Below are 18,973 nucleotides of genomic sequence, written 5' to 3' on the forward strand. Positions count from 1 at the left end.
TGGCATCCCCAGGCAAGAGATGGCCCCTCTCAACCACGCTCCCATTTTAGTAAGGGAAGTCAGCGACAGAGTTTGACTTTTGAGTTTCAGGGCAAAGGCTGCTCGTCCGCCACGCTGGAAACGGGCCTGGTCCGGCTGCCTGATGGAGCTCATCCCAGCCCAGCTCCCGACCTGGCCCCATAGGCACCTTGTGCCTCCAAAATCAGCAATTCCCTTTGGGCACACTTCTATGTGCTCTCGGGACACTCCTGGCCTCACCAGGAGGACAGAATGAGGGAGGAATGGCAGTGGGGTGAATCTTTCACGTGAATTAAAGTCATTAAGTAAGGTTCTGTTTGTTAGGTTAATTGCGGTATTGATCCTCCAAGTCCCTCAATTTGGAGTAGTATATAACTGATACAATTTCAGTTCAATAATTTTTGTTGGTGAAAACATGCATTTTACCTGTATTCAGCTTAGTTTCTTTATGCCTTTTTCCCTAGCCAGTTCACACACTGTCAGTTGTAGACTGGACTGCCTGTAAGTGTTGGGTGTATGGCAGACATCATGGATGATAACCATTGAGACACAAATATTTTAATTGTTGAACATTCAAATTCAAATGTTGGTCAAAATAGTTTTGATACCACTGGAAAAATTGAGAGGGAATCTGGTTCTTGAAAATTTAATCTTTATGAAAACACTTAAAGATGAGATGTCTTTAATTTATGAAAACAAATTATATCAATTTGACTCTTTCAAAGTCAAATTTAAAATTTCCCATCAATATCAACATTCATCTGGCAATTTATTATTCTTTGCTATCTTCGTTTTTTGTAGAATCATTTTAAAGTTGTGAATAACATGCTGTGTGCAGTGTCTGTGTGCAGTGTCTCAGTGATAGTCCTATTATATGGTGAGATAAAATCACAGGCCTTCCTGGTTAATCCTGGATATGTTTCACTTAAAACAAAAAACAAACAAACAAACAAACAAAAAAAAAAACAAAAAAGCAAAAAAACAAAAAAAAAAAACAAAAAAAACATTTTTTTGCTGTTAAACCTTACATTCTGTTAAGGAAAAATTCAGGTAAAATAAAGTGCAAGACTGAAAGGCTTATGGCAAATTTGTAATGAGGAAAATATTTCACAGAATCGCAGAATATCCTGAATTGGAAGGAACCCACAATGATCATCAAGTTTAACTCCTGGGTCCTTAAATGACCGCCCAGAAAATCAGACCACATGTCTGAGAGCACTGTCCAAATGCTTTTTGAACTCGAGCAGAGAGTGAGGACAGAGTGAGGTCAGCACTTAGCACAGATTCTGGAACTGTATGACGCTTTTTGTTGTAGAAACGTACTGGATGCTTGGACACTTGTACTGGATGCTTGGACGCTCGTACTGGATGCTTGGACACTCGTTAAGATTCAGCTTGAAATTGTGATTTCTGACTACAGCAAATCCTTTGGAATCATAAATGTAATACATATACCATAGATGTTTGTTCATTGTCTTTTGTATTATAAAACAAAGAGTTTTGTTTGAGGAGCGGGAGTTGCAAAGGTTTCCTGCTGAAGTAAGGAGCTGTATAATGCTTAGCTAGACACTATGAAAATTCCATTGCTTAATGTAACAAAAAAGAGAATCCTCTCCCCTTCCCTCCTTCTGCATCTCAGTAGCCTCTTTTGTTCAGAAAACACAGCTGCAAAGTTCATGTAACCATGTTCTGATAAGTTGTTAAACTAGTGTATCAACACCCTGCCTTCCTGTCTCACGCTGGGCCAACATGACCAAATAAAGAAAGAAGTTGAACCACAACGCCGAGGAAGACTACGGCCTTCATCTTCACGACCACCAGAGGGACAGAGACGACCCCCTAGCAACAGTGCGCGCAGTCGCAGAGTACACCAAGATGTGCTGCGTAATCCTGAAATCACCAAGATATAAAAAGGGACCCTGGGGGGGGGTGAGGTGCGCGCCGTTGGCAGAGCCGAGACTCCCCGGCCGCCCAGCGCTGTTTTGCTTGCTGTTGCTTACTCAATAAATTCCTTTCTATTATTAAAGCAATGCTCTCTGAAAATTAATTAAGAGGGAGCTTATAACAAATTTGGTGCCGTGACTCGGATGAAGGCAATCTGATTGAAAGACCTTCGGAGGGGGCGCCCCGCTGATTTCAGCGGCCTTCGCTAGGACTACTTTCATTCAAATCCTTCACCAACGAACCCTAAATTCGGCAGCAAGCAAATAAAGCCGGCAACCCCTAGTAATCTTTGTGCACGAAGACCGAACGAAGACTCAGGAGTGAGTAAGTATAGGCCGGTGATCCGTTCGGTTGGGGTTGGGTATCCTGGAGCGTAGCGTTGTGAGACGTCCAATTGCGGACGAAGCGAGTGCGGACCCCTCGGTAGTGCGGTTCCCACATCCCGCGAGGGACTGGGCCACGAAAAGGGGGAAGCGATTTGTGTGTGTGTGTGTGTGAAGGCGCTCCAGAAGATGGGACAGAAGAAGAGTAAGCCTTCTGGTCCCATGGGCGGGGTAATGACAGATGTTAGGTTACCCCCTATTCCTCCAGACAGTCCTTTAGGATTAATGATCAAAAATTGGGATGATTCCCCTTTTAGGCGGGGAAAAAGTAAAGTAAAAATGATACATTATTGCATTGAAATTTGGGGTGGTAAACAGATTAGAGACCACCTTTACTGGCCTGTATTTGGGTCCTTTGACGACTGGGTTTGCCAGGCCCTAAATATTTATGTGAACTCAAAGGAACCCTTTAGTTTAGAAGAGAGTGAGTATGCACATTTGTGGATCAGTTCAGAAACTCAGACCAAATTATACCCTCTAAAAGAAAAAGGAGGGGACGGGAGGCGTAAGAAAAACCAAGAATTAGAGATCCCAGCCTCACCGCCTCCCTATGTTTCACCAACCCCACCTGCAGCCCCTCCGACTCCCGGGCCTCTTAATCCGCAGCCCCAGGGAGATGCTGACAGCGACTCTGACTCTAGTGTTCAGGGACCAATAACTAGGAGTCAGGCCAGAAGACAGCCGCTTAGAAACAAAGAAGGGTTGTATCCACTAAGGGAAATAGCAATGGGAGGACCACAACCCGGTATGGGATATGTGGCCATCCCTATGAACTCTGGAGATGTCCGAGATTTTAAGAAAGAAATGGGAAACCTATTGGAGGACCCCTTAGGGGTGGCAGAACGAGTAGATCAGTTCTTAGGGCCCAATATCTACACCTGGGAAGAAATGCAATCTATTTTAGGGATATTATTTACATCGGAAGAAAGAGGAATGATTAGAAAAGCTGGAATGCGAATTTGGGATCAGCAACACCAGCAAGGTCCTGCAGCAGACGTTAAATGGCCATTACAGAAACCCAATTGGGATAATCAAGACCCCATACATCGTGGCCACATGCAGGACCTTAGAACCATTATCATTCAGGGAATTAGGGAATCAGTCCCAAGAGGGCAAAACATTAATAAGGCCTTTAATGAGCAACAAAAGAAAGATGAAACTCCGACAGAATGGTTGGAGAGATTACGAAAAAGTTTGCAACTATACTCGGGATTAGATCCAGGAACCCCTGTGGGAGAGGCTTTGCTAAAAACTCAGTTTGTAGCGAAGTCCTGGATAGACATTAGGAAAAAATTAGAGAAAATAGAAGATTGGCAAGACCGAGGTCTAGACGAATTGCTACGGGAGGCACAGAAAGTGTATGTAAGGAGGGAGGATGAAAAGGAGAAGAAGCAAGCACGAATAATGATGGCCGTGATGCGGGAGGGGCAGAGAAGAGGCGAATACAGAAAAGATTTAAAGGTGGTTCGCCAAAAACTAGAGGGAGAAGGGAAAGTGACAGGAGGATTGAGGAATGTGACTTGTTTTTACTGCAATAAGAAAGGTCATAAGAAGAAGCAGTGTCGACTGAGAATGGAGGATGAGAAAATGTTTAAGGAAGACTAGGGGTGTCAGGGGCTCTATCTGCTGGGGACCCGAAAGAAAACTGAGCCCTTGATAAAGTTAAAAGTAGGTCCCCAGCGTGAGGAAATTGAGTTCCTCATAGATACAGGGGCTGAAAGATCTACAGGCCAAAATTTGCCTTTAGGATGTAAAATCTCAACAGAAAAGGTTCAAGTAATTGGAGCAAAAGGGGAACCCTTTGGGGTCCCTGTTATCAAAGAGGTGTTAATTGAATCGGACTCTAAATTAGGGGTGGGATCCTTACTCTTAGTGCCTGAGGCAGAATATAACTTGTTAGGGAGAGACTTAATAGTAGAATTAGGCATAAGTTTAGAGGTAGTAGATAAAGAGCTAAAAATTAGGTTGTGTCCTCTGAGAGCGGAGGACGAGCAAAGCATAAATCCTGAAGTCTGGTACACTCCAGAAAGTGTAGGAAAATTAAATATTAAACCCTTTAAGGTAACTATAACTAACCCAGGTGTACCAACGAGAATTAAACAATACCCCCTGTCTGAGGAAGACAGGCAAGGGTTAAAACCTGAAATTCAAAGGCTACTACAACAAGGGTTGCTAGAACCCTGTATGTCTCCGTTTAATACTCCAATATTACCAGTAAAAAAGAAAGATGGCAATTATAGGTTGGTACATGACCTAAGAGAAATTAATAAGAGAACCGTGACCAGATTTCCTGTCGTGGCAAATCCCCATACCCTATTAGGTCAATTGCACCCAGATGATCAGTGGTATAGCGTAGTGGATTTAAAGGATGCATTTTGGGCATGTCCTCTGGAGGAAGGTAGTAGGGATTATTTTGCCTTTGAATGGGAAGACCCAGATACCCACCGAAAGCAGCAATTACGGTGGACTGTGCTTCCTCAAGGATTCACTGAATCACCTAATTTATTTGGACAAGCCCTGGAGCAAATTTTACAAAACTACGACAAGCCACCAGGAATAACATTAGTACAATATGTAGATGATTTGTTATTAGCAGGGAAAGACGAAGACACTGTTAGGCAGGCCAGCATACAGCTGTTGAATTTTCTTAGCTTGCAGGGACTGAAAGTCTCGAAATCAAAGCTGCAGTTTGTAGAACGAGAGGTAAAATACTTGGGCCACCGACTAAGTGAGGGAACTAAGAAATTAGACCCAGACAGAATCAGTGGGATATTGGCTTTAACGACCCCACAAACTAAGAGGCAGGTACGACAATTATTAGGGTTAACTGGCTATTGTAGACAATGGATTGAAGATTACAGCGGCAAAGTTAAATTTCTTTATAAAAAATTGACTAAGGATGGGTTGCTAAAATGGACCAAAGAGGATGAAAAACAATTAGAAAAATTAAAAGAAGAATTAGCACGCCCTCCAGTGCTGAGTCTTCCGGATCTGAGGAGACCGTTTTTCTTATTTGTTAACAGCAATGAGGGCACTGCATATGGAGTATTAGCCCAAGAATGGGCAGGGAGTAAAAAACCTGTGGCTTACCTATCCAAATTGCTGGACCCAGTTAGTCGGGGCTGGCCAAGTTGTTTACAGGCAGTAGTAGCGGCTGCCTTATTAGTAGAAGAAGCACAGAAAATTACCTTCGGAGGAGAAATCAAGGTGATATCCCCACACAATATCCGGGGAGTACTACAGCAAAAAGCAGAAAAATGGATCACAGATGCTAGGTTACTAAAATATGAAGGAATTTTAATTTCCTCCCCAAAACTAACATTAACAACAACTTCCCTGCAAAATCCTGCTCAGTTTCTTTATGGGGAACCAAGTGAGCACTTAGAACATGATTGCCTCCAAAATATAGAAGAGCAAACAAAACTGAGACCTGATTTGGAGGAAGAAGAGTTACTTATAGGGGAACAGATATATGTGGATGGTTCTTCACGAATAGTGGAAGGGAAGCGGAAATCGGGGTACGCATTAGTGAATGGGAAAACTTTTGAAATAATTGAATCCGGACCTTTAAGTCCAAGTTGGTCTGCCCAGGCTTGCGAATTATATGCTGTACTGCGGGCCTTAAGACTGTTAAAGGGCAAAAGTGGTACAATATATACAGATTCAAAATATGCATATGGGGTAGTACATACATTTGGTAAAATATGGGAAGAGCGAGGGCTCATTAATTCACAGGGAAAGGGATTAATACACCAAGAACTGATTACCCAAATCTTACAGGCTATTAGAGAACCTAAAGAAATTGCTGTAGTACACATTAAAGGACACGGGCGGGGCCTCACCCCTCAGATCAGAGGGAATAATTTGGCAGACCAGGAGGCTAAAAGAGCGGCACTAATGACCATGCGAATTACAAAAACAAGGGAAGACTGCTCAGACTGCGGGAATGATTTAATGAAATTTCCATGCGATGATTATGAATGGGGGGACGGGAAGAAACATACACATTGTTACCATCATAGGCCAATTTATACTCTGTTTAGCTTCACATTACAAGAAAAGAGCAAAATGATTCAAATGGGGATAAAAGAAACAGATAAAGGCAAATGGGTGCTGCCTGATGGACGGGAAATGCTTTCAAAATCCGCAGCTCTGAGGGTATTACAAAGATTTCACGAAAACACCCACTGGGGAACTCAAGCATTGGTGGATCAATTTGCAATAAAGTATATGTGTATTGGAATTTATAATATAGCCAAACGAATTGTAAATGATTGTTTAACTTGCAGAAAGGTAAACGCCCAACATTTGAGGAAAAGAGTATCGGGAGGTCGGGAATTGGCTCACCGACCTTTTGCTAAAATACAATTGGACTTTACAGACCTTCCAAAAACAGGGAGGTACAAATATCTGTTAGTGATTGTAGATCATCTTACACATTTTGTTGAAGCCTTTCCGACGGCAAGGGCCACAGCTCAAACCGTGGTAAAAATACTACTTGAGAATATTATCCCTAGATATGGAATTGTAGAAACAATTGACTCTGACCGAGGCCCTCATTTTGTCTCCAAAGTGTCTCGAGAGACCATGAAAGCTCTAGGAACAAATTGGGAATACCACACTCCGTGGCATCCCCAAAGTTCTGGGAAGGTAGAGCGAATGAATGGTGAAATTAAAAAACAACTAACTAAACTAATGCTGGAAACAAAAGCCTCTTGGGTAAAATGTTTACCTCTTGCGCTGTTAAACATACGGACACAGCCCAGGACAGATGTAGGAATTTCTCCTTTTGAAATGTTATATGGTATGCCCTATGACTTGGAATTGCCACTTGATCACCCTCAGTTACAGGATGCCCAGTTAAGACCTTATTTAATACAACTCACGAATCGACAGAGGGAGCTCCGAGCGAAAGGTTTGGTAGCACAACGCCCTCCGTTAGACATAGCAATTCACAAGATACATCCCGGGGACAAGGTTTTAATTAAGACTTGGAAAGAGACGTCTTTAACACCACGATGGGAAGGTCCCTATGTTGTTTTGCTTACCACAGAAACGGCTGTCCGGACAGCGGAGAAGGGGTGGACTCATGCCAGCCGCGTGAAAGGACCAATCTACGAGGATAAGTGGGAAATAGCACCAGGACCTGAGGACCTGAAACTGACACTGAAACGGACTCGATAAGTATTGTGTGCTGGCTGTGTATTGTGGGAGTGGGTGGAAACCCTATTTATCATCTCTTTGAAACAGGTGCGGACAATTCCTCAGATTCCCCTGAAGAATACTGCTGCTGCCGAGAAGAATCGATACCTCGTAGTTCGCTGCAACCGAACTGACGAGTGAGGCAGAGGAGTAAAATGGTGGGGAAGCACTAAAGAGGCTGGGCAAGGCCTGGTCAAAGCACCTTGAGAGATGGGTTTTAATCACCTCCTACAATACATGGGGGTCATTATTACCAGCCTGATAAACCATGGATCTGCTCACCCCCATCAGCCTTACAAGTGGAGTTTAATAAGGTGGGAAGATCAAACCATCCTCGGAACTGTCACTATAGCCGGCGCTCCGAGTTTCCAAACTACTCTATGTGAAATAATAACTACTGATGGTTCGTGCTGGAATGTATCAAGTTACTATTTTTGCCCAAGTTCTAACCCAGGAAGGAGCTACTGCAATTTTCCAAATGCTTACTTCTGTGCTTATTGGGGATGTGAGACCATTGCTTCAGATTGGATTCCCGGGGCTGGTCGAGACAAATTTTTGCAAGTGGAATATGGACCCTATGGATGTAAAAGGCCTAGGAATTGTAACTTTTTGTATCTTAATGTAACTAATCCAAATGACCAGGCCTGGCTACTTGGAAAAACATGGGGTGTAAGATATTACGAAAATGGGCTTGACAGGGGAGGGCTCATACTAATAAAGAAGGAGGTTGCTGATAAGCCCCAGGCGGTAGGACCAAATGAGGTATTATCAAGAAATGTTCAGAGAATCCAGCCTGCAGAAAATGCTACAGTGCCAACCTTCAGCAGCCTTTTGAGCTCAGGCGTAGCTGAAAATGATAACATAGCTGAGAGTAACATATGGGAGGTCATGAATGCCAGCTACCAACTATTAAACAAAACAAACCCAAATATGACAGAGCATTGCTGGTTATGTTTTAGTATAAGGCCCCCATATTATGATGCTATAGGGGACCTTGGGGAGCTCACCCGCACAAACGAGAGCAACCCTCTACAATGCAACTGGGGTAAAGAGATAGGGGTAACACTAACACAAGTCACGGGGAGTGGTAGATGTGTGGGCACGGTTCCTGGGGGGAAGCGCCACCTATGTAATATCACGGAGAATGGAAAACAATCAGCTGAATGGTTAATCCCGGCTAGCAACGCCAGGTGGGTTTGCTCATCAGTAGGTGTGACTCCTTGTCTATCGCTAAAAGTCTTTAATGCGTCTCATGATTTCTGTGTACAGGTAATAATTATACCAAGGATTTTATACCATTCTGAGGATTATATGTATGCTCAGCACACAGCAGCAAATTATCATTTGGAAAAAAGGGAACCAATCACAGCTTTAACTCTGGCCACTTTAATAATCTTGGGAGGGGCAGGGGTCAGTACTGGAGTTGCTTCATTGGTCAAACAAAATCAAGAGTTCACCTCTTTACGCATTGCTGTGGATGAGGACCTGACCCGGATTGAACAATCTATCTCAGCCCTGGAAAAATCTGTCAGGTCACTCTCAGAGGTAGTGCTACAAAATCGTAGAGGATTAGATTTGGTATTTCTACAACAGGGCGGGTTGTGTGTAACCCTGAAAGAAGAATGTTGCATGTATGCTGACCATACTGGAGTGGTAAGGGATACCATGGCCAAGCTCAGGGAAGGATTGGAGAAGAGAAAACGGGAATATGAAGACCGGCAGAACTGGTATGAATCTTGGTTTAATTATTCACCTTGGCTTACTACCTTACTGTCAACTATAGCAGGACCTTTATTGTTATTAATAGCAGCGCTAACTTTCGGGCCATGTATTTTTAATAGACTGATTGCAATTGTAAAAGGTCGTTTAGAAGCGGCACATCTAATGCTTATACGTGCCAAATATGAGCCAGTAAGTACTAACGAAGAAATCGAGGAAACATTAGTTCTTAGTAGCCAAGCATTGCAGAGATTCAATGAACAAAATGAGTAACTAAAAGAAAAAGGAGGGATTGTAATACATATACCATAGATGTTTGTTCATTGTCTTTTGTATTATAAAACAAAGAGTTTTGTTTGAGGAGCGGGAGTTGCAAAGGTTTCCTGCTGAAGTAAGGAGCTGTATAATGCTTAGCTAGACACTATGAAAATTCCATTGCTTAATGTAACAAAAAAGAGAATCCTCTCCCCTTCCCTCCTTCTGCATCTCAGTAGCCTCTTTTGTTCAGAAAACACAGCTGCAAAGTTCATGTAACCATGTTCTAATAAGTTGTTAAACTAGTGTATCAACACCCTGCCTTCCTATCTCACGCTGGGCCAACATGACCAAATAAAGAAAGAAGTTGAACCACAACGCCGAGGAAGACTACGGCCTTCATCTTCACGACCACCAGAGGGACAGAGACGACCCCCTAGCAACAGTGCGCGCAGTCGCAGAGTACACCAAGATGTGCTGCGTAATCCTGAAATCGCCAAGATATAAAAAGGGACCCTGGGGGGGGGTGAGGTGCGCGCCGTTGGCAGAGCCGAGACTCTCCGGCCGCCCAGCGCTGTTTTGCTTGCTGTTGCTTACTCAATAAATTCCTTTCTATTATTAAAGCAATGCTCTCTGAAAATTAATTAAGAGGGAGCTTATAACAATAAATAGCTGTGAAGTCCTGTTTACACAGCTGCCAGTTAAGGTTATTGTGTCTGTTTTGCTTCGTAGTTGCGAAATCTTGGGCAGAAGTGGTAAAATTGGGTGTTGCAAGACCACAGGCAAAGGCCGTTAAAAAACGTGCCCCAAAACGAAGACCAATGAAGAAGACAACACAGTCACCAAAGGTATTTGTTTTACTTCTTTTTAAGGTTTGGGGGTTTGCTTAACCTTGAAACAGCTTGTTGGCATTTAACTGCAGAAGCTGGAAGTTTGAGATTTTGGCAAGATGTTAAATGGGTATTGGTGTCTTTCTCACAGCGTGTAAATCTACTTGAATTTACTGAAATGTATTAATTCAAAACATCTTAAGAATGTATCTAAATAACTAATTGTGTTGGGTGGATGGAGTAAGTATTTGTCCCTTGTCTGTAGTTGAAGCTGTAGTGCTGTTTGAAAGAGGTTCTGTTCCGGTTTAACCACTTTACGTGGTGGTGAGGTTGGTCGTTGGATGATGGTGAAGGTCTTTCCCAACCTAAAGGATTCTATGCAGGTGGAAAGGAGTAAGACTGAAAGACTCTCAGGATAATCCCTGAGCGTTTCTGAAAGCTAAGAAAACTTGTCTCACGAATCAGCCCTTTAAAGTAGCTGCAATTTAACCACTTCTGTATGCCCAGCAGTCTGTATTAGCTAAACACGACCAATAAATTTGTGGAATCTCTTGAGTGATTCTGGCTAGGTTTTAAATAAAAGGGATCTTTGTGTCCTAATTTTTACTCACACTATTACTAGAAATAAAGAAAAAAGAAGAAAATTTCACCACACCACTAGACAGTAAATATAAGTATTTACCTGTAAGGTCTCAATTCCTTATTTAAAGTTGACAAGTCAACCAGATCAGGGCATTCATCGTTGTCCTTACCACTGCTGCCCTCTGTCTGATTTTCAGCAGCATTGTCAGGTATTCTTTTGTGCTCAGAAAAACCAAGTGCACAACTCTCTGCATCTTCACTGGACTTCGAAAGCACAGGCTGCCCTTCAACCTTTTCCAAGGCTGAACTCAACTCTGACATACTCAGTCCTTGTGAATTTTCACTACTTTCTGTGGCTTCAGCATCTTCACTGTGATAACAAGTCTTCAGAGGTTCTGCTTTCAGAAACCACTTCATATATGAAGTCTGCATTGTTTTCTTTATCTTGGCTGAGGAAGTTGGCGTTACTTTCAGCATCTTCTACAAATTCCCTCTCCTCTGTTGTATGATCATCCTCATCAGAGCACTCTGGGAAAAGCAGCTCATCATCTTCCTGCATTTCCTTTGTATAACCACTGGCAGCAATCTCTATGTCAAGAGAACTCTCTCTCCTGAAAGAAATAGAAGTGAGCTTTCTTTTAATATATCAAATCATTATGCTGTATTTTGGATTAAAAATACTATCAAGTTAGACTATAATTACCATGCTATTAACAAAAAGAGTATACTCCATTGGAACATAGGTAACATATTACAGTGCAGGGCTTTGGGTAGTTAGCAGAATGTAGCCTGACAGAACCAGACTTTCATACAAGATGATTCCATCTTCATAATCAGCACTTACTGAAAGCAAACAATTTGATTTTAACAAATATAATACTTAAATTATGCTTGTGCAAACAGAACGATGAAGGACATGTTGACACACACACAGACAATTCCCCTTTGAGAAAGGGCTCAGAGTGATATAAAACCCTTTTAACTGAATCAGCTTTGCTCTTAAAATATGTGAGAAAATTGTTTGCTTTTCAAAAGGGACAAACTACAGTAGGAAAATTTTGAAGATAATATTTGAAGAGGCGGTCACCACATGTACTAGCATTTTGAAAATTAAATTTAAAATTAAAAACTAAGTTAATACTTGATCCCCCAGGACTGTTAAATATGGTTTTAAGAGTCAGAGAAACTAATTCTGCGTCACCGTAACATTTACGGCATTTGGATGTATCTCTTTCCCCTAGCTGCAAGAGGTAAGACAAAGGAGACAGCAGATTTTAAGACGTGCTTCAGTTTTTGGAAACCACTTTTAGTAACTGCCAGTGAAGACAGTATGGATCCTTTTTACTGTAAGAATGACAAAAATATTTCAAATTGGCTCTTTTTCCCCCTGTTCACTTCTAAAATCATCTCTCAGAGGCATCCATTTTTCTCAGAAAACCAACGTAACTACCATAACATGGGGCAATTACGAGTCAGCTGGCATTTTTTACCTGATATCTTGGAATGATGGGAAGAGCTCACTCTCATAGTTGAAGCGTTTCTTAAAAAACTCCTTAATGCAGTTAACATCCCTGTCAAAATACCTGTTTAAAAAATACAGAATTGTAAAAATGCAATAATCAAGGAAATTAAGTCTACTGGTATGACAAACTTTTACTCTACTTTCTTGCCTTTTATTTGAATATTAATAACCATCAGTGACTCGAAGTGAGAAAGTACACGTGTAGGTATACATACATAAATGCAGATTATTTCTATTCATTTCTTAATTGAAAGAAATAATATTAACTGAGAAGCAATTAATTACACATTTATCCTAAGGAGATTTCTACTCATTCATGAAACAAATTGCATTTGTAATGTATGGTGAAAACAGTAGAAAAAGAATTTGAAGCAGGCTTATGAAAACAAATCATGGTTGACTATTTGTTGTTATCAGCACTTAACTGGTTTATTTTGCATACATCATTTGTACGTACCATTCAGCATTTGGATGTGATGTTGATATCATCTGAGGGAAATCAATCATAGTGACATGATCATCATTATCCAGTATGAGATTAAATTCATTGAAATCCCCATGAATCAAACCATGATTGCCAAGTTTTACAATTAGATCCATTAATTCACCGTAGACAGCAGCAGGGTCTTCGATGTGGTGTACTTGGCATCTGGAAAGTTAAATAAAAAAGAAAATATCCTGAACCCTGAAGGAGTTAATTTAAAAATATAGACAAGGCATATGAGTTACACCTGAGAGAATGACAGGGTCACAATTTGAGTCATAAGGGATCTCCAGAGGTTACTAGTCCAATACTCTGCTCATAGCTATGTCAATTCTGAGATTAGATGAGACTAATCAGAGCTCTACCAATGCGGGCTTGAAAGTTTCCAGGGATGGAAACATACTGTGCAATCTCCACCACACTGCCCTCATGGGGAGAAAGCTTCTCCTATCTCCAGGTTAAATCCGTCATTTTAACTAAAGCCCTTTGTCTCTTGTACTCCTATCAAACACGATGGTTATGCTGCCTAATTTAAACAATGGATCAGCAAATTTTTATGTCTGGATTGTTTTAGGTAACTTAGGTCTTCTTGTATTCAAATGCCATTCAAATGTCTCACAAAAAAGTGTTTTCAAGACTAAGCTGGGGATAAGGCAAAGCAAAAAAAAAAAAAAAACAAAAAAAAACAAAAAAAAAAGCTTAAAGCACTCCAGAATATACTCCAGCATAAACTCCAGAATAAAAGCAAAGTATATGTTTTGCCCCAAAAGTGCGCAGAATAGACATCACCTTATTTTTACAAGCAGAATAAATAGGCAGCTGTCTTATTATACCAGGAGCTGTCAAGAAGCCGTCATTTACAGCTAATTTGTGATATATTTTGGCCTGAATGCAACACTGTAGTGTTATGAGAACATATCAGTTGCACATACAAACAAAACACAATGGAATTCAAGCAGCTCTGTAATAGGCTGCTGTTGAATATTTTCATATTAACAGCAAAATTAATTGGTGACATTTCTTATAGCCAGAGGTCTGTATCATAAAACATATCATTTGTTCTTTGAATTTGGAAGTCATCTAAACTGGTATCTTCTGAGATGCTGATCACCTGAAATAATTTCTCATCTAGTACAGCATCTCCTTCAGGAAATGCTTAGTTAAAATTGCAGAACTGGGATAGCATGGTAAGCCTCACCTGCAATGCCCACATGTAACTTTAAAGCTTTCTGTCTACAGGACAGATGTGGAACTATTTAACAAAGGCGGGGAAACGGGATAGAATAAAGTCTTCAAAGGCACTTCTTCAATGTAACTCTTCAACTGTATACTTTGGGATTAATTACACTGAACCTTTGTTACTGTACATTATATAGAGTATCAAATAGCTATTTTGCATTCTGCTATGGAAACAAAACAAGCCATTCATTCACATACAAAATTCAACATTTTTTCATGTTTCTGGATGTTGAAAAACTGAAGAAAAGTAATCTTCCTTGAGCAAAAAACAGCGTTCAATGCACACAAACACATAAAATAAAAAATAAAACAAACAAAAAACAAACACCCCCCAAAAAAATCAACACAGAAGTTCTACAATGGCAACTGTACAAGTTGTAATCCTACCTGAATCTTTACCACAACATGGATCATGAACTGGAGCTCAGAACGTGGAGGATACACAACTCAATACTGAATATTTGATATACTGAATATATCAATATTGAATATCATTGAATAGATAACATATAGAACATAAAATTTCTGTGTAGAAAATGGTTGTAGCACTAACCTCTGTATCACATTGCTCCTCTGATGTATTCCGTACTTAAAAAAAAAAAAAAAGTCTATTTCCACCAGTCTTTTTGGACAAAGAGAGTATCTTTTTAGTTTTCCTTCTCTCACCAATTTCTCCAAATATAATGAAGCAGAACCCTAGCCGTTCTGGGCCTGACTTTATTCATGCTTTATTCAGCATGATCAGAACTGACTCACATGATAAGGAAAAACGTCATCCCTGCTGTCTTACTGAACCTATCGTTGTTAGGGCTTCTGTAAAACAGACTTCAAGCTTCCAAACTTACTAAGGGTAGCCATCAAAGAGTTCCATAATAACTGCATGCCTGTTGTAGTCTACAGGTTTTGGAACAGGAAATCCTCTGTCATACAAAGCCTGGAAAGAGACAACATATTGAAAAAATAAAAGATAACCATTAAGAAAACATTACATACATGACAAACTACAAATATAAGATAAGCAGTTAAGCACCATTGCGGAAGCAGCATCCTACACATTATTCAACTGCTAACTGTAAAAGTCAAATCATGTGCTTAAGGAGGAAGAGCAATCTGAACTTTCACTACTAACTATGCTTCTGTATTTTCCAGAGTTTAGTTATCCTGCAGGTGGCAGGAAAACACAACGGGATAGAAAAACAGCAGAATCGTACCTGGTCTGTTAGCTTAAGAAACCACCAGCAGATAATTGGGAATAGGGTGTTAGAAAAAGGTTCAACAGTTCTTGTAAATACAGTTTGGCCTGGTCAGGTAATCCACACTCAGTCTCAGTAAGGCAAAAGTTTCTTCTTAAATATTAATATCCAGTATTACACTACATTAAAGATTAACTAAAGGTAGGTCATAGTATTTTGTAGCTCTGTTAGCTTGCTCTAACCATATTTACCAAATCATTCGCTTGATTCACAGAATGGCTCAGGTTGGAAGGAACCTTAAAGACCACCTGGTTCCACCCCTTCTGCCATGGGCAGGGACACCTCCACTAGACCAGGCTGCTGAAAGCCCCATCCATCCTGGCCTTGAACACCTCCAGGGATGGGGCATCCACAGCTTCTCTGGGCAGCCTATGCCAGTGCCTCACCATCTTGAGCACAGGATTTCCTCCTAGTATCTAATCTCAATCTACCATTATTTTAATTTAAAACTGTTACTCCTTGTCCTATCACAACACTCCCTGAAAGAGTCCCTCCCCAGCTTACCAGTAGGCCCCCTTAAGTACTGCAGGCTGCTATTAGCATTCCCTTAAGCCTTCTCTTCTCCAAGCTAAATAACCCTGACTCTCAGCTTTTCTTCACAGGAGAGGTGCTTCACCCCTCTGATCACCTTTGTGGTCCTCCTCTGGGCCCACTCTAACAGCTCCACATACTTCTTGTGCTGGGGGCCCCAAACCTGGATGCAGCACTCCAAGTGGGGCCTCACAAGGGCAGAGCAGAGGGAGACAATCACCTCTCTCCACCTGCTGGCCACTCCTCTGTTGATGCAGCTCAGGAGGCTGCTGGCCTTCAGGGATGCAAACAAATACTTCTGGCTTATGTCAAGCTTTTCATCCACCAGAACATCCAAGTCCTTCTCTGCAGGGCTGCTCTCAGTGTGCTCTCCTCCCAGTTTGAAACTCATCGCTTACAGACCTAACAAATACTCTGTAATTATGTTTGTGGAAGTGATCCAAATAGACAAGACTAAAATACTAGTAGATACTTCACAAATTTTCCCTAGCATATAGTCTTTCCTAAGACAAGGTTAAGTGAAATGGCGATAGTTTATTCACTGCCTTTATTAAGACTCAGATGACTGGACAGCTTCACCTGAAATTTTATGGAAATTGCTTCAGTTCCATACGACTTCCATGGCAAAGTTTGATTTTGTCACTTGAAAGTATACAAAAGGCATCAGCACTGTCATTCTCTGAAATGTATACTTTAAGTCCACTAAAAAAAACAAATAAAAAGCATACATCCTAACATATACTGCAAATATGAAGTGATGAGAAGATAATCTGAGAAGTACATTCCGGACTATTACATCGTTGTTAATATGGTGCAAACAACCACCTACCTTCATGTAGGCAAACTCTTTCATTGCTGCTAGCCGGGATAAATACAGCCATGACATTTTGTGCCTGTGCTTATGGTAGTCACGCTTATTTTTCAGGCTGCGAAAGGAAGTTCTTCCAAGCCTGTGCAATTTCATTGCAAACTGCTGCTCGTCTTCATTTGCAACAATATAAATATCTAGGAGAAAAAACAGCAGCACAGATCTGAGAAATAAATGGTATCTGACAGGTATATAATGCAACAGTGCAGTGAGAAATCGGTTGCTTGACTTCTTGTAACTGCTATTTCTGGAATAGCAAAGTCTACTACACTTCTTTTAACAGAAAAGACAACCAAATTTGTATATTATGTATTACAAATCTGAACAAGAAGAAGTCATTGGTGAAGAGATTATGCTGCTCCACTAGTAGAATATCATAGAATCATTACGGTTGGAAAAGACCTCCAAGATCATCTGGTTGAACCATCCATCTGATCTGAAACATATTTCAGACTAGGGGATAAGAAGTAACTTAATGGCACACTAGAAAAGACTTCTCTTGACTGGACAGAAAACTCAAGGTACCTCTTACTTTAAAACAGTGTTAGCAATTGGCTATGTTTCATTTTTACCATTTGTCCCCAATAATCCTCTTTTTTTTTTTTCGTCATTTTTTAATGACAAAAGACATGCTGTGCCAAATTACAATCAACATATGAGCATGAGAAACCAAGATAGCACTCCAATAGTTTGGACTGTATATTACTTTTTTTTTTTTTAGGTGGGATGAAACATTTGATGTTAATCTTTTTGACAGAAGGCTTCAAAATTCTTTGCAAGTCACAAGACAACTGTCACCTGTTTGCAAAACACCTTTTAAGGAACCATCCAAGAATTGTACAAAATGGTCAAAGTGGAACAACACTTGTGAAAAAAATCAGATGTAGTCAAGACTCACACAGAACCTGAAGTGACCATAAATTTTGGTGTTTGACAGATTAACTGATATGACTATCCAAAGGTAAATTCACCAAGTTTCCAACAAATTAACAAAAATACAGACCCATTTCTTCTAAAAAAAAAAATTATATACTGAAAACACTTTTTTTAAATTACCTGATTCTTTGCCAACACCCATCTGGTTTCCAACAGAACTGATGACTTGCCGGGAAGACAGAGTTCTCAAGGCAAGGTAATCATATCCTGCATTAGTTAACCGATAGCCCTGGACAGCTAGGAAAAAATAAATTACACAACATTTCATTCCATATTATGCATGTGTTTCTTTTAAAAGAAGTTTCATTTTGGTCTCTCTTTTTTTTTTTTTCCTGCTTATGGTACACAACACTCAAATAGTATTTTCACTGTTGGCTAGTATCAACCCAACTTGACAGTAAGTTTAAATTCGTGCAAGCCTTTTGAAAACTAACTGGATAAAAAGTAGACATTTTGTTAGCCCCTTGGTAACGCAGGCAGTGACAATGGTTCAAATTGCATAGGATTACTTTGAAAGATGATTACTTAGGAGACACGGCAAGGATTCAGGATTGTTTCAAAGACCTAAACCAAACCTTAATGGTCTGAAAAACGGAGACAAAAAGGAGATGAATTTCATGAAGACTCCCACATTGTGCTTGCAAAGCCAGATGCAAGTGCAAGACTAAAGGAAATCCAACGCTACTAACAGAATGGGACAGAATAAATACTACTTTAGTGATCGTTCCTGACTGGCTGAAGGTATAAGGTTTTTGCAGTCCGCTCCAGTTTGTCTGCTGTAAGACTGTAACACATTTGGGCTGATCCCTATGTGAACTTAAATACTACCTTAGCTAACAATTATTTATTTTATCCACGAATTTGGACGAACGAATCCTTGAATTTCAGAAATCACCAACACCATTTGTTGCTGAAGGAGTTCACATTCCCCAGCTAGCCCCAAGGCGAGACGGGGCTCACAAACGCCCCGGATACCCGAATGACCAAGCTACCGCACTTCTGTGGCGCTGAAGAACCGGGAGGGCCGGGAGGAGGCTCCCAGCGCAGGCCCCACACTCACTTTTGGTCCGCTCGTAGGCCAGGAGCTTGTGCTTGGCCAGCTCCCGCAGCACCTTGTTGCAGCCGCCGTGCTTCAGGCTGGCGATGGGCGCCACCAGGCTGCCAGGCACGATCTCGTGGTTCTTCATGCCCATCTCCACCTGCCGGG

General features: G+C 41.0%; 1 protein-coding gene across 1 annotated transcript in view; it reads right to left on the minus strand.

The window, feature by feature from the left end:
* Positions 1–18,973, minus strand: part of LOC119714988 (serine/threonine-protein kinase RIO2) — a 33,026-nt gene that overhangs the window by 13,662 nt on the left and 391 nt on the right. The window contains 8 exon segments of the mRNA XM_072027267.1: positions 11,034–11,315; positions 11,317–11,544; positions 12,424–12,516; positions 12,913–13,104; positions 15,024–15,112; positions 16,792–16,967; positions 17,887–18,003; positions 18,827–18,965. Of these exon segments, the coding sequence (XP_071883368.1) occupies positions 11,034–11,315; positions 11,317–11,544; positions 12,424–12,516; positions 12,913–13,104; positions 15,024–15,112; positions 16,792–16,967; positions 17,887–18,003; positions 18,827–18,965 (1,316 nt within the window).

Source organism: Anas platyrhynchos, chromosome 23 (genome assembly GCF_047663525.1).
Source record: "Anas platyrhynchos isolate ZD024472 breed Pekin duck chromosome 23, IASCAAS_PekinDuck_T2T, whole genome shotgun sequence".
Lineage (NCBI taxonomy): Eukaryota > Metazoa > Chordata > Aves > Anseriformes > Anatidae > Anas > Anas platyrhynchos.